The sequence below is a fragment of the Dreissena polymorpha genome, chromosome 3 (genome assembly GCF_020536995.1).
Source record: "Dreissena polymorpha isolate Duluth1 chromosome 3, UMN_Dpol_1.0, whole genome shotgun sequence".
NCBI classification, from domain to species: Eukaryota; Metazoa; Mollusca; class Bivalvia; order Myida; family Dreissenidae; genus Dreissena; species Dreissena polymorpha.
The window spans coordinates 77,459,673-77,475,699 of NC_068357.1; the positions used below are offsets into that span (position 1 = coordinate 77,459,673).

Consider the following 16,027-nt stretch of genomic DNA (forward strand, 5'->3'; position numbering starts at 1 on the left):
ATAATCTTTTAAGACATTGTCCAAGCACGATTACAAATAGTCAGCTCTCTTATCCGCTTCGGCATTTGAAATTTGCATGGGAATATAAACAGGGAAATTCAAGCTTTTCTTGCTAATTCATATTATAAAGTTAATAAATAAAATTGTCATTAATTAGTTGAATTCATATTGGCTTTGTTATTGAGCCGAAGACAGCCGTATTGTCCTGAGGCTGCAAATACGGCTGTCTTCAGCTCAATAACAAAGCCAATATGAATTCAACTAATTAATAACATTATATTATTCCCCATGTCCAGACAAAATGTGGTATGCTTCTCCGTAAAAGGTCAAGTTTGTGTTTGCTCCCTAACTTGTACATGCTTGAGGGATTTAAATATAATTTTAAGTTATTATTCACCATGACCAAACAATAAGTTGCTAAAAAATCCAAAGCTCCTGTATAAATGGACAAGGTAGCCTTTCAATTTGACAAAGGTAATACATAGTTTTTATAGTCTGTAACTTTTACCTGTCTTAGAGGACTTTAATAAGAGTTGATATCATTATTCCCAAGCACCAGACCATTTTATGTGTGCAACTGCATGATCATCAGTAAAAGGGCAAGGTCTCATTTCAATATGGTTAACCCTTTGCATGCTGGGAAATTTGTCGTGTGCTAAAATGTCGTCTGCTGAATTTTTTTAATTAGCATTTTCTTCGATTTTTTTCAAAGAGTACCATCAGTATAGCAAACAGTTTGGATCCTGATGAGACGCAACGTTCTGTGGCGTCTCATCTGGATCCAAACTGTTTGCAAAGGCCTTTAAAATTCGGTTCCCGCACTGAAAGGGTTAATTATTGTTTTTTAAACTTGTACATGTCTTTTAGGATATTAATATTACTTCAAAAGAGTAATGTGTTATGTATAATTGTTATCATTCCTCATTGAAAGGTCATGGTCACCAATCAAAGTCAATGGTCAATAAAGTTCTCACCCACTTTAACGTCAGGGGCATATGTAGAATCGTCTGACATGGACCTTTATGCATGAATACCTGTGCAATGAATATTTTACTTCAATTGATTGATATAAATAAGAAGAATAGCCCTCTAGAATACTGTTTGGTATCATTTACCTTGTGCAGTGTGCATACAAATATTTGGACATGAACACAGGCAACAATTCATGCACATGATTGATGCAAATTCATGAATATCAAGTTAATAAGTGTGATTTTTACCAACCTATTTCAATTCAGATGCCAACTCACTTGCCAATGCTACTTTTGTTGGGGAAGAACGACCTCAGCCCCTGATGTTTGAGGGAAAACTAAAAGGATACCAACTCAAGGTTGTGTGGTTTTGTTTCACTTGTTAGATTTATTATTAAATTTTGAGGAGAATTTTAAGATATTGATGGCAAATCCACTTTTAGCAGTATAAGGGTCCCAAGATTATACCTTAAAATCACTGAATGTTTACCACATAATCAGAGGAACCAAGGTTGAAATTAGCCACTTAAAATCCTGAAATACTAAAATAAGGCTGTAAATGACTTCATAATTTTTTACTTCCTGTTTTGCTCAATTTTTTCAAACTTAAAACAAATTTGTTGGCTAAAAATATTTAAAGCACCCATTAAATAATGATGCCCAATTACCCAATAACTAATTGTATAACCTGCAGGGCATGAATTGGCTGGCCAGTCTGTATGACCAGGGCATCAACGGGATCCTCGCAGACGAGATGGGACTGGGCAAGACGGTCCAGAGCCTGTCGTGTCTGGCCCACCTGGCTGAGCAGTATGGGATCTGGGGACCCTTCTTGATAGTGGCCCCGGCATCCACCCTTCATAACTGGCAGCAAGAGTGCTCAAAATTTACACCTAAGTTTAAGGTAAAGACTGTTTTTTGCCCCCACTTTATTAATTGGAGTAAAGAATTGCCTTTGTCTGTATGTCCCTGTGTCTCTCCCACATTTTTGTACTGCACGTAACGCAAAAAGTATAAGGGAATAAGTTGAAAAAAATGCCATGTTTTGGTTTGGATATTTTGACATAACCAGTTTTATCCCCTTTTCAGCGAAAAATTGCATTTGTTCAATTGTATTACACTTTACTCAAAATGTATTGCTGCTAGGGAGCTTAAACTTTGCATACTTACCAACAGGATAACCTTGTTAATAGGTTTTTGACGCATCTGGACTTATGGCCCCTTTTTATATAAAAAAAAGAGCATTTTTCATGTGTTTTGTATGTTGCTGGTAAAGTATTGCAGCTAGAGAGCTAAAACTTTACACTTATATAACTAGCATATGAACTTCTGTACCTCCATGATTTGGTTCAGATATTTTCGACAAAACCAGTGTAACCGGGTTGTTCTCCAAAAAAATATAACATAACAGCACAGGCTACTCTGGATCAACACTTGATGCACATGAATTTAACCCCCCTTTCTCCAAAGCAATGCTGATTTGAACTTTATTATACATATTTTCAGGTAGTGCCATACTGGGGTAACACCCAGGACCGGCGGGTGCTGCGTAAGTTCTGGGACTCGAAGTGCCTGCACACGGAGGAGGCCTCATTCCACGTGGTGATCACGTCATACCAGCTCGTGATCCAGGACGTGAGATACTTCCAGAGGATCAAGTGGCAGTACATGGTGCTCGATGAGGCACAGGCTCTCAAGAGCAGCGCAAGGTACGTCACAATGAAATTGGTGTCAGTCAGGATCTGGTAAAATAGGGCTTAATGCATGTGCGTAAATTGTTGTACTAGATTAGCCCGTGCAGTCTGCAGAGGGACTGTACAGGCTAATCTGGGACGACGCTGTATGCATATGCATTAAGCTCAGTTTATCAAAAGCCCAACTCATATTTAAGTTTTTATTGAAATTTCGTTTATGTACAATAATATGTTTTCCATCATGTAGAAAACATTAAGACTAATGTGAAAACTATTGTGTCATTTTCAGTGTTCGCTGGAAGTTGTTGCTGACTTTCAACTGCAGGAATCGTCTTCTGCTTACGGGTACTCCAATACAGAACAGTATGGCAGAGGTATGGATTTGTCATGATTTTCAAGTGATAACTTCTTTTATAAGGATGACATCATTATTATGCCCCCCTTCGAAGAAGAGGGGGTATATTGCTTTGCTCATGTCGTTCGGTAGGTCGGTCGGTCCGTCCACCAGGTGGTTGTCAGACGATAACTCAAGAACGATTGGGCCTAGGATCATGAAACTTCATAGGTACATTGATCATGACTTGCAGATGACCCCTATTGATTTTGAGGTCACTAGGTCAAAGGTCAAGGTCACGGTGACCCAAAATAGTAAAATGGTTTCCGGATGATAACTCAAGAACGCATACGCCTAGGATCATGAAACTTCATGGGTAGATTGATCATGACTCGCAGATGACCCCTATTGATTTTGAGGTCACTAGGTCAAAGGTCAAGGTCACGGTGACCCGAAATAGTAAAATGGTTTCCGGATGATAACTCAAGAACGCATACGCCTAGGATCATGAAACTTCATGGGTAGATTGATCATGACTCGCAGATGACCCCTATTGATTTTGAGGTCACTAGGTCAAAGGTCAAGGTCACGGTGACCCGAAATAGTAAAATGATTTTCGGATGATAATTCAAGAACGCATGTGCCTAGGATCATGAAACTTTATAGGTAGATTGATCATGACTCACAGATGACCTCTATTGATTTTCAGGTCACTAGGTCAAAGGTCAGGGTCACGGTGACCCGAAATAGTAAAATGATTTTCGGATGATAACTCAAGAACGCATATGCCTAGGATCATGAAAATTCATAGGTAGATTGATCATGACTCGCAGATGACCCCTATTGATTTTGAGGTCACAAGGTCAAAGGTCAAGGTCACGGTGACCCGAAATAGTAAAATGATTTTCGGATGATAACTGAAGAACGCTTTTGCCTAGGATCATGACACTTCATAGGTACATTGATCGTGACTTGCAGATGACCCCTATTGATTTTCAGGTCACTAGGTCAAAGGTCAAGGTCACAGTGACAAAAGTCGTATTCACAGAATGGCTGCCAGTACAACGGACAGCCCGTATGGGGGGCATGCATGTTTTACAAACAGCCCTTGTTTCAATTTCATTTCCATGAAGATGTCATCTTACATTACAGAGACAATTACTAACACAGTTCTGTATCATCATACTGGGCTCAATATAAAATATTGACCAATCAAATTGCTCGTTAGGTTCATGATTTATACCCTTGATTTTCATTGGTGAATGTTTAATATAAGGACTAAGAATTGGGCCTGGCCATATATGGATATAGTTTTAAGGCAAATAATCATAAATGATGTATTGTTTTATCAAAAAGAATGTTGAACAGCAATAGAAACAACTAAAAAAGGTCATCACAAAATATTTCACAGATGTATTGTCTACCATATGTTCCTCACATATCTATCCCATTCCATTCCAGTTATGGGCCCTGTTACACTTTATCATGCCGACTCTGTTTGACTCCCATGATGAGTTCAATGAGTGGTTCTCTAAGGACATTGAAAGCCATGCTGAGAAGCAGTCTGGAATTGATGAAAGTAGGTACCATCTTGCCCGCTGAGGCACTTCCTAATCGCTTTTTTAGTTTTTAGATGTTTGAAATTCCACCATCAATTTTGTGATCAATTTTAATAGCTTAATTACGTTACCTGCTATCATTTTCTGTATTGTTTTGTGTTTTTGTTTGTTTGTTCAAGGCAAAATATGCCTCAAACACGTGGCTCATGTGGACACATAAGGGCAGCATGGGACAACCATGGTAGCTGCCTGTTGTGTGCCGCATGTACCCAGGATAACTGCTGCCCTTTCTGTGAGCATTGGTCTGCAGATACCTGGGCTATCAAGCGTCGACCTTTCAAGAGTCGTAGACGCAACATGCATAGTTCAGATCAAAGTAGGGAAAGTTCCGTTTGTCGGGACTTTTCACCACACGATCTTGACCATATGCCATCAGGAGATGTCATGCATCGGTCCTTGCCCGGTGACGACAGGGGACAAAATTTGCCCGGTCCATTCATCGGGAACGACCAGTTGACCGGTCCGGAGACTTCACCGGTCACCGGTCAACATTGACCGGTCCGGTCACCGGTCATGCTATGACCGGTGTCGTCACCGGTCACTTACCGGTCCGGTCACCGGTCATGCTATGACCGGTCCGGTCACTGGTCATTGACCGGTCTGGTCACCGGTCATGCTATGACCGGTCCGGTCACCGGTCATTGACCGGTCCGGTCTCCGGTCATGTAATGACCGATCCGGTCACCGGGTACCAGTCTGTGCCACAGACCGTTCCGGTAACCGTAGATGTTGACACTACCTTGTCAGTACTCCACAAAGGTAGACGCAGCCGCGTTTCTACTGTGAGTCACAGACGTAAACGCGTAGTTTCTGATGTTTCCGGCTACTCCTCCACCTCGGGCTCGTCGTCGTATGACTCATCGTCTACTTCAACTAGCCCTCATCATTATCGGAGGGGACGTCGTTCACGCACACCGAGTGTTTCTGGGCGTAGATTGCCTCGTAAAGAGCGATCACGCCAGCGCTCTGGGAGACGTTCGATCAGGAAACATCATTCCCAGCGCCGCCGAACAGTGTCTCGGCATCGCAGGGATAAGGGACATAGACCTTCCTCTATTAGGCGCTCTCGGACTCCTAGGTCCCCAAGTTGATCCTTCTCTGAGGAATCTATTGACACCCTTCCACGTGTGTCGGCCTCTATTTTGGCCTCAACACACACTTCAGCCGTTCCTACAACCACTGAGCATAATTTATATTCAAACACTAGTTTGCATACATATCAGGCTCAAGGTACAGGGGTTAATCTAACCACTTCGGCTGCGTTTTCAGCCCCCACGGGTCTCTTCCACATTGCATAGAAGTATACCCCTGGCTGCCGCTACACCATCAAATCCCAATTCATTGTGGATCCAACAGTCGCCGGGAATCTTTGTCCCTTTTTCGACTGATCCTTTACTAGCGACCGCTGGTATTCAAAGTGAGTCTGCTGACTTGATCTCTGATAGACCTAACTCACCAGCTATATCTTTGATGGTGCCGGAAAACAATTCTCTCATGATAGAAGCGAATGAATCTTGTATTCCTACTTCTGTATCCACCGGTTTCAATCAATCCAATGCTCCCGCAGACGGTTCGATTGAGGCGGGTTCGGAGTCTAATGAGGCCGAACTTTATTATTTGGCCTCCATCAATCAGGTTTACGAACTAATGTTTAATACCTTAGATGAGGACTTCTGCCCCTGCCCTTCCTTGTCTCTCACAGGATCTGCGGTTACCGTTACAGAACAGGTAGCCTGCAGACGAGAGCCCGGCAGGAAAAGTAAGGCGACTTCCCGAGTGGATCTCCGCCTTCCTATTGGCTCTTCCACAATGGCTGTTTTCCAGTCACTTGAGCCAGCCAATAAGCCTTCGCCATCTCCATGGAAAGCCCCTAAGAAGCTGACGGAGCCTAAACAGATGGACGGCGGGAAAAGTTATAAGGCCCCGGTACCCGACCCTTCTACCGGTTTGGACCTTTCCAAACTTCCTGTTCCTGATGCTGACATTAGTAAGCTGTCACTTACAATGCCTTCATCATCTACCCATACAGCAGTCCCTCTTTCCCTGTTGGAAAATTGGGAGCTGAGAGAACGCCGTTCCATAGGTCTGGCTAACCAGCTAGATCTCATGGCAGCCACAGCCTTAGACTTGGTTTGGGAGCTCTCTGATTGAATCCCAGAGGAGCTCCATACCTTGTTGATACATCTTTCACGTACTACGCAGTGTTTATCTCACAATGCTGCATCGTCTATGTCTGAGATGTTAAGGCTCCGGAGAGACCTCATCCTCTCTTCCTTGCCCAATAATTTCCTTTTGGAAACAGGCGTTAACTCCCTTCGAACTGCTCCACTAACAGCAGATTCTCTTTTCGGAGGGAGGATACAGTCGGCACTTACTGCTGATCGTGAAGATCAGATACATGCCTCCTTAGCTAGGAGCAACTCTGGCCAGCGCCCTGTGGTTTTTAAGCGCCCTGCTTCTAAGCCCCCAGGAGCCCCACCGGCCAAGAACGCTAAAAGGGACATTTTCCCTACTAAGCGTCCGTCTGCTCCACGTCAGCCCACAAATAGGCCTCCTTTTCAGAACAGAACATCTTCCTATCGGAAGCCTTCTGTAAACCAAAATTGGAGTAAGGGCAAACCCAATGCGGACAAGAAGTCATTTAATCCTTCTTCCGGCAAGGGTGGACCTCCAAAAGGTCAGCCCTAGGTCATACCCCTTTCTACCGCCACAACCTCCGATGCCGGAGGTACCAGTGGGGGCCAGACTTATGCACTTCGCAAATCGATGGCTCCAAATAACTTCGGACGCGTGGGTTCATTTTCTTGTCACACAAGGCCTCACTTTTCAATTCGAAAAAAGGCCCCCACTCTCTCGCGTCCCAATAGATCTGGTATCTCCGCATCCACAACTTCCAGACTCCATTCTCGGACTCCTGGAAAAACAGGCGGAAGAAAGGGTTCACGACCCTTGTTCTCCAGGATTTTACAGTCGCCTTTTCCTTGTTCAAAAGAAAAGCGGCTCCTGGAGACCAGTCATAGACTTAAAAGTGTTCAACACGTTTCTAGTCAAACCTACTTTCAAGATGGAGACTCCTGCCTTCATTCGGCGCTCCATCAAACCCATGCACTGGGGGTTTCCTTGGACCTTGAAGATGCATTCTTCCATGTTCCTATCCATCCCAACTACCGGAAGTACCTGCGCTTCTCCTTTCGAGGCCAGGTCTACCAGTTTCGGGCGATGCCCTTTGGATTGGCCACAGCTCCACGAGTTTTCACCAAACTCATGGCCGCAGTGGGCGCACACCTCCGATTACACGGGGTTCAACTGCTTCAGTATTTCGACGATTGGCTCTTACACCAGCTCGATCGTGGACTGCTTCTGCTACACCTAGAGTTCTCTTGGAAGGAGCTCATTCCCTCTCAGGATTTCATATTCGTAGGAATGAATTTTCTGACCCACATCAATTGGGTCAGGATCTCACCGCAACGTGTATCAGACCTCCTTTTGAAGGTCAGATGGGTGCTGTCCCAATCTCATATCACAGCTCAAGATTTCCTCTCACTCAACGGTATCCTGAGCTCTGTAGCAGACTTCGTGCAGTTGGGACGTCTCTTCTTACGTCCTCTTCAGCACTATCTCTCAGTTGGATGGAAATGGTCTCCAGACAATCTGCTAACACAGATTCCCATCCTTCTTTCCTTAGTCCTCCACCTTCAATGGTGGCTAGACGAGGAGACCCTGTTGGCAGGAGTAGCGCTTCTTCCCCCGCAACCTTCTTTACATCTCATAACGGATGCGAGCATGGAAGGTTGGGGCGCTCACCTGGAACCCTGCAGCCTGACATTATCAGGATTGTGGTCTCCTCAGGAGTCTCTCCTGCACATAAACAATCTCGAAATGCGAGCAGTCTTTCTAGCTGTTTCTCAATTCCAATCACATCTTCGGGACTCCTGTGTGATGGTATCGACAGACAACACATCAGTCGTGGCTTACATCCAGAAACAGGGCGGAACACACTCACTCCCTGTATCTGGAAACAATGAACTTACTTGTTCTTTGCAAGAGCCTCAACGTCTCTCTCTTGTCCAAACACATACCAGGTCGTCTCAACGCCCTGGCGGACGGTTTGTCTCGCAAACACCAGTTACTTCCATCGGAGTGGACACTTCATAAGGAAGTGGCCAACCAGATATTCCTCACATTTGGTTATCCACTGGTCGACCTGTTTGCGACCAGAGACAACCACAGACTTCCTCTGTATGTGAGTCCAGTGTACGAACCAGCAGCGTGGGCGGTAGACGCGCTTTCGATCTATTGGGATCAACTGGACGCTTACGCTTATCCCCCACCCATTCTAATTCCCCAAATCTTAGGGAAAATCAGTGTGAGCTCTTGCCGGATCCTCCTGATAGCCCCTTGGTGGCCCAGGAGATCCTGGTTCAACGACCTTCTCGGTCTCCTGTGCGAATTTCCCAGGGAACTCCCGCACAGGTCAGATCTCCTATCTCAGAGAGGCAGACTTCACGTGGATCCAGACATTTTCCGCTTACATGTCTGGCCGTTATCAGGCAATCCCTGCAGAAGAAACACTTTTCTGTCAGGGCTTCAACGCTCGTTGCCTCTGCAAGGAGAAAGTCCACCAGAGCAGTCTATGATGCTCGCTGGAAACTCGTCTCTAATTGGTGTGTTCGAGGGAAAATTGATCCCCTCAATCCCTCTGCTAGACGCATAACGGATTTTCTAATCTATCTCTTTGATGATAAGAAACTTTCTCTTAGCTCCATCAAAGGATACAGATCTGTGCTTTCGCATACCTTGGCTTTTCGTAAGTCATCACAAGTCTGTGCTGACCCAGCCATTTCGGAACTGATCCGAGCCATGGAACTTAAACGTCCTGTGTCTCGTTCTCTTACCCCCAAATGGGATTTGGCTTGTGTTCTTGGATCGCTTATTAAAGCTCCCTATGAACCCCTTAATCAGGCTTCTTTACAGTTCCTAACCTGGAAGACCGTTTTCCTTCTTACCATGGCTTCATCCAAACGTAGAAGTGAAATTCATGCTCTTTCTATCGAAGAAAGCCATCTTCGTTTTGATTCCTCCGATGGCTCTGTCACTTTGTTGTGTCAGCCAGGATTCCCTGCTAAAAATCAACTCCCCTCAATGGCTTCTAAACCCTTCAAGGTCCCAAGTCTTTCTAGAAATTGTGGAAATGAAGATGAAGATAGACTCCTCTGCCCTGTCAGGTCTTTGAAGTTCTATCTTAGTAGAGTTAAGTCTATTCGAGGTTCTCGCAAGAGACTCTTCATTCCCTTAAAAGGGGGGGGGGGGGGCGATGTGTCTGCAGCTTCTATTTCCCATTGGGTAGCCTCGACTATAAAAAGGGCTTACTCTTCTCTTTCTTCAAGGGATTCATCCCTTTTAAAGATTAGACCGCATGAATTACGAGCAATGTCGGCTTCGTGGGCGTATATTAATCATACCCCACTCTCTGACGTGCTTCAAGCTGCTTTCTGGAGGAATCAGACCACTTTTTCATCTTTTTATCTTCGTTCTCTGGAGTGCCAACAGGACAACTTGTATTTGTTGGGCCCCTTGTGGTTGCACAAACGGTAGTATCTTCTACGGCATAGGTATATTACACTTATCCGTGAATGAAGTTTATACCGTAATAACGAAGATTAGCTGAGAACCCGAGATATGGGTTCCGCTGTGATGGGGAGATTTTCGCGAACCTTCCCGCCACAGCTGCAAAGTCAGCAATATGATAGCAGGTAACGTAATTAAGCTATTAAAACAAATTTTTCTAGTAAAATTCATTTTAATTAGTAATTACTTACCTGCTATCGGTAAGTCCCACCTCCCACCCCGCTCTTCGTCTAATATTTTCATATTGTTTATTGGAATAAGAGTGATTCTGGGTAATATCCCGTTTTGGTTATACGGCTACACGACACTGTGACCGTTCTGACCTGACCGACGGGTTTATGAAAGTGTGGGATTCTTTGGACAGAAAGTTTCCGGATGAATTACGATCCTTCGGAATGAGTAGCAATATGATAGCAGGTAAGTAATAACTAATTAAAATGAATTTTACTAGAAAAATTTGTTTTTAGCTCATCTATTTTTTGAAAAAAAAAAGAGCTATTGTCAACACCTTGGCGTCGGCGTCCGATTAAGTTTTGCGTTTAGGTCCACTTTTCTCATAAAGTATCAATGCTATTGCATTCAAACTTGGTACATTTATTTACTATCATGAGGGGACTGGAAAGGCAAAGTTAGATAACTCAGGCGTGCATTTTGACAGAATAATGTGCCCTTTTTATACTTAAAAAATTGAAAATTTTGGTTAAGTTTTGTGTTTAGGTCCATGTTATTCCTTAAGTTTCAAAGCTATTGCTTTCATACTTGCAACACTTACTAACTATCATAAGGGGACTGTGCAGGCAAAGTTATGTAACTCTGACTGGCATTTTGACAGAATTATGTGCCCTTTTTATACTTATAAAATTGAAAATTTGGTTAAGTTTTGCGTATTGGTCCAATTTATTCCTAAAGTATCAAAGCTATTGCTTTTAATCTTGCAACACTTACTAACTATCATAAGGGGACTGTGTAGGCATAGTTATGTAACTCTGACTGGCATTTTGACGGAATTATGGGCCCTTTATACTTAGAAAATTGAAAATTTGGTTAAGTTTTGTGTTTTGGTCCACTTTACCCCTAAAGTATCATAGATATTTCTTTCATACTTGGAACACTCGCAAACTATCATAAGGGGACAGTAAAGGACAAGTTGCATAACTCTGGTTGTCGTTTTTACGGAATTATGGCCCTTTTTTGACTTAGTAACTTTGAATATATGGTAAAATTTTGTGTTTGAATCCACTTTACTTCTAAAGTATCAAGGCTATTGCTTTCAAACTTCAAATACCTTCATGCTTCATCTTATAAATGAACACCACACCCTTACACTATACCCCAACCCCCCCCCCCCCCCCCCCCCCCGCAATTTTTTTTTATTTATTTTTAAACATGGTTAAAAAAAAACAATATTTTTTTTTTATATACCTTCCAACCATCACACCTAAGAACCCCCCCCCCCAAAATTTTTTTTATTTTTTTTGCATTTTTGGAAGATAATGTAATAAATGACCACATCCCCACACTATACACCCCTCTCCACTCCACCCCTCCATCCTTTGTGATTGAAATTGAGATAGGTCCCTTCACCTTGTACAAGAAAAATAGATGAGCGGTCTGCACCGGCAAGGCGGTGCTCTTGTTAAGTTTTTAAGTTTGGCTATTCTTTGATTTATTTTTTGATCAATTTTAAATGCCCCGCGTTCCATGATTTATTCATTAAAAAAAAATTAAGTCATGCATTTTTTTTATCTTTATCTTGTAACATTTACATGAGCCTTGCTTCCGAAAAATTAGGCTTAATCCATGTGCGGGAACCGAATTTTGAAGGCCTTTGCAAACAGTTTGGATCCAGATGAGACGCTACAGAACGTCCCGTGTCGTCTCATCAGGATCCAAACTGTTTGCTATTCTGATAGTATTCTTTGAAAAAAAATCGAAGAAAATGCTAATTTTAGAAATTCAGCAGAAGACATTTTAGCAGACAACAAATTTCCCAGCATGCAAGAGTTAAGTGTCATTTTAGATTAGCCTGTGCTGTCTTCCAAGGCTAATTAGGGACAGCACTTTTTGCATAAACTGGATTTTTATTTAGAAGAGACATCCTTTATGCAAAAAAATAAGCAGAAAGTGTTGTCCCTGATAAGCCTGTGTGGACTTCACAGACTAATCTGGGACGACACTTTACACACATGCATAAAGCCTGGTTTTCCTAGTACCAGGTTCATACAATTAAATGATTGTACTTCAGACCAGCTGTCAAGACTGCACATGATTTTGAAGCCTTTTATGTTGAGACGCGTGAAGAAGGATGTAGAAAATGAACTCAGTGACAAGGTACGTAACTCTACTCCCCTTCATATGATGTTGTTATAATGGAAAAAGAAATGTTAACAAACATTAACAATATCATGTGCAAAGGTTTCTGGAAAAAAAATTGTAGCAAAATTGTGCATACATTTAAAACATTAAGAATTATGTTCTCATAATTTTTCCCAGCAGCCAAAGCTGTCAGGGTTTACAATTTGCTGTTAAATATTTCTAATGAGATTTTCAGTCCCCTACCGGTTTCACCGGAGGGGACTTATGGTTTTGTCTCCGTCCGTCCGTCACACTTTTCTGGATCCTGTGATAACTTTAAAAGTTCTTAATATTTTTTCACGAAACTTGGAACATCGATAGATGGCAATATGGACATTATGCATTTCATTTTGTTCCTACGTCAAAAATAATGGTTGCTATGGCAACAAATAGACTAGAAATACTGCTGAAAATGGTGGTTTTTCTGGATCCTGCGATAACTTTTAAAGTTCTTAATAATTTTTTTCATGAAACTTAAAACATGGATAGATGGCAATATGGACATTATGCACGTCATTTCATTTCGTTCTGACGTAAAAAATTCTGGTTGCTATGGCAACAAATAGACTAGACATACTGCTGAAAATGGTGGTTTTCTGGATCCTGTGATAACTTATAAAGTTCTTAATATTTTTTCATGTAATTTGAAACATGGATAGATGGCAATATTGACATTATGCACGTCATTTCATTTCGTTCCGACGTCAACAATTCTGGTTGCTATGGCAACAAATAGACTAGAAATACTGCTGAAAATGGTGGTTTTCTGGATCCTGCAATAACTTTTAAAGTTCTTAATATTGTTCATGAAACTTGAAACATGGATAGATGGCAATATGGACATTATGCACGTCATTTCATTCCGACGTCAAAAATTCTGGTTGCTATGACAACAAATAGACTAGAAATACTGCTGAAAATGGTGGTGTTCTGGATCCTGCAATAACTTTTTAAGTTTTTAATATTTTTTCATGAGACTTGAAACATGGATAGATGGCAATATTGACATTATGCATGTCATTTCATTTTGTTCCTAAATAAAAGAAATTGGTTGATATGGCAACAAATATATATATAAAAAAATCTGGAATTTCTGACAATGATGGAGCCGGTAGGGGACTTATATTGCTTGACAATAGTCTTGTTACTCTTTAAATGGTTCAATAAGCTAAACAATTCAAATTCCAAGTACCCTTATTATTTTTTTTTGCTTTAAAGAAAATAAATAATTTCAAACCCACAGCTTATTTAACTGTTAATATAAAAGCTTTCCTATGTAATCCTCTAGTCCCCAAACCAAGCCATGCTTTCTCATTTCTTTCCCTCCAGATTGAGGTGCTGGTATACTGCCCCCTGACCTCGCGTCAGCGCCTTCTCTACCAGGGCATCAAGAACAAGATCTCCATCGAGGACCTTCTTAACACAGCCATGTCCAACTCCTCTTCCACCGCCCAGTCGTCCGCAAACTCTCTCATGAACCTCGTCATGCAGTTCCGCAAGGTCTGCAATCACCCCGAGCTGTTTGAACGCCAGGAAATACGCTCCGGTTTCTTCCAGTCGCTGACGAACTATGTTGTGCCAAAACTTGTATATCGGGCTGGTGAGTCTTAAGTTGTGTTTGTTTGTGGAAATTTCCATTCTTGCACTGATTTCCATTCAGGGACTGATTTCCATACTGGGACTTATTTCCATTCTGGGACTGATTTCCATTCTGGGACTTATTTCCATTCTGGGACTGATTTCCATTCTGGGACTTATTTCCATTCTGGGACTGATTTCCATTCTGGGACTTATTTCCTTTCAGGGACTGATTTCCATTCTGGGACTTATTTCCTTTCAGGGACTGATTTCCATTCTGGGACTTATTTCCTTTCAGGGACTGATTTCCATTCTGGGACTTATTTCCATTCTGGGACTTATTTCCATTCTGGGACTGATTTCCATTCTGGGACTTATTTCCATTCTGGGACTGATTTCCATTCTGGGACTTATTTCCTTTCAGGGACTGATTTCCATTCTGGGACTGATTTCCATTCTGGGACTTATTTCCTTTCAGGGACTGATTTCCATTCTGGGACTTATTTCCATTATGGGACTGATTTCCATTCTGGGACTTATTTCCATTCTGGGACTGATTTCCATTCTGGGACTGATTTCCATTCTGGGACTTATTTCCATTCTGGGACTGATTTCCATTCTGGGACTTATTTCCTTTCAGGGACTGATTTCCATTCTGGGACTGATTTCCATTCTGGGACTTATTTCCTTTCAGGGACTGATTTCCATTCTGGGACTTATTTCCATTCTGGGACTGATTTCCATTCTGGGACTTATTTCCATTCTGGGACTTATTTCCATTCTGGGACTGATTTCCATTCTAAGACTGATTTCCATTCAGGGACTGATTTCCATTCAGGGACTGATTTCCATTCTGGGACTTATTTCCATTCTGGGACTGATTTCCATTCTATGACTATATTCATTCTGTGGCTGATTTCCATTCTACAACTAATAACCATTCAGGGACTGATTTCCATTTTAATAATGTTTTTTTTTCTGGGACTGATTTCCATTCTACAACTGATTTCAATTTTACTTCAATTTTGAACTGATTTTCATTCTCGGACTGATTTCCATTCTTTGACGGGGTTCCATTCTGTGACTGATTTCTATTGTAGGACTTATAGGCAGTCGATGTGACAGCAGGGCTCGGCTGCTGTTCAACACTTTCTACATCCACAATCCACATCATGTGCACCAGTCATTATTCCACCAGAACAGTGCAGGTAAACTCTGACATTCGGGTGACTAATTTTTAGATATATAGATAGATAAAATTATGTAGGCATTGTCAAGAAATCTATGAGATCAAAACTTGCATTCATATTCTCAAATATGTTTTTTCACATCTATCACTCCAGTTAATATTACATTAAAGGGATAGTTTATATTAAATGCTTAACCATATAATAATTTAGAGAAATAAAATGAAATGATAAAAATGGGTTAGTTCACTCTTGTAAAACGGTTACTATGACCACTTTGTTGTAATGCCATTTGATAATTTTCTCTATGCATGTTTGCAGACTGCCCGGTGAACAGCTGTTTCTCATTCCTGCGTTTCATCAACATGTCTCCCGCTGAGCTCCATTCCCACATGTTGGCAGGGCTCCTAGTCAGGTAGGGGACCTTTCATGCAAGCCAGCCCAGACTTGACATGGGAGCTGTACTCTGGGAAAACAGGGCTTAATGCATGTGTGTAACAGGGCAGTTAACCCTGGGAAAACAGGGCTATATGCATGTGTGTAACAGGGCAGTTAAACCTTTACCACTTAGATACGTATTTTAACGCATGTAGTCCCATAGAAAGTTACATTTAATTAAATACCTTTCTTACTAAATTCAAGTTTTGAAGGCTTCACTTCC

General features: G+C 42.0%; 1 protein-coding gene across 1 annotated transcript in view; it reads left to right on the forward strand.

The window, feature by feature from the left end:
* The window catches only part of LOC127874841 (chromatin-remodeling ATPase INO80-like), a 136,724-nt gene that overhangs the window by 46,928 nt on the left and 73,769 nt on the right, over nucleotides 1-16,027 (forward strand). Inside the window, exons 13-21 of the mRNA XM_052419482.1 lie at nucleotides 1,239-1,330; nucleotides 1,666-1,875; nucleotides 2,478-2,680; nucleotides 2,955-3,039; nucleotides 4,461-4,578; nucleotides 12,492-12,577; nucleotides 13,931-14,201; nucleotides 15,280-15,387; nucleotides 15,688-15,781. Coding sequence (XP_052275442.1) covers nucleotides 1,239-1,330; nucleotides 1,666-1,875; nucleotides 2,478-2,680; nucleotides 2,955-3,039; nucleotides 4,461-4,578; nucleotides 12,492-12,577; nucleotides 13,931-14,201; nucleotides 15,280-15,387; nucleotides 15,688-15,781 — 1,267 coding nt within the window. The remainder of the gene's footprint in view (nucleotides 1-1,238; nucleotides 1,331-1,665; nucleotides 1,876-2,477; nucleotides 2,681-2,954; nucleotides 3,040-4,460; nucleotides 4,579-12,491; nucleotides 12,578-13,930; nucleotides 14,202-15,279; nucleotides 15,388-15,687; nucleotides 15,782-16,027) is intronic.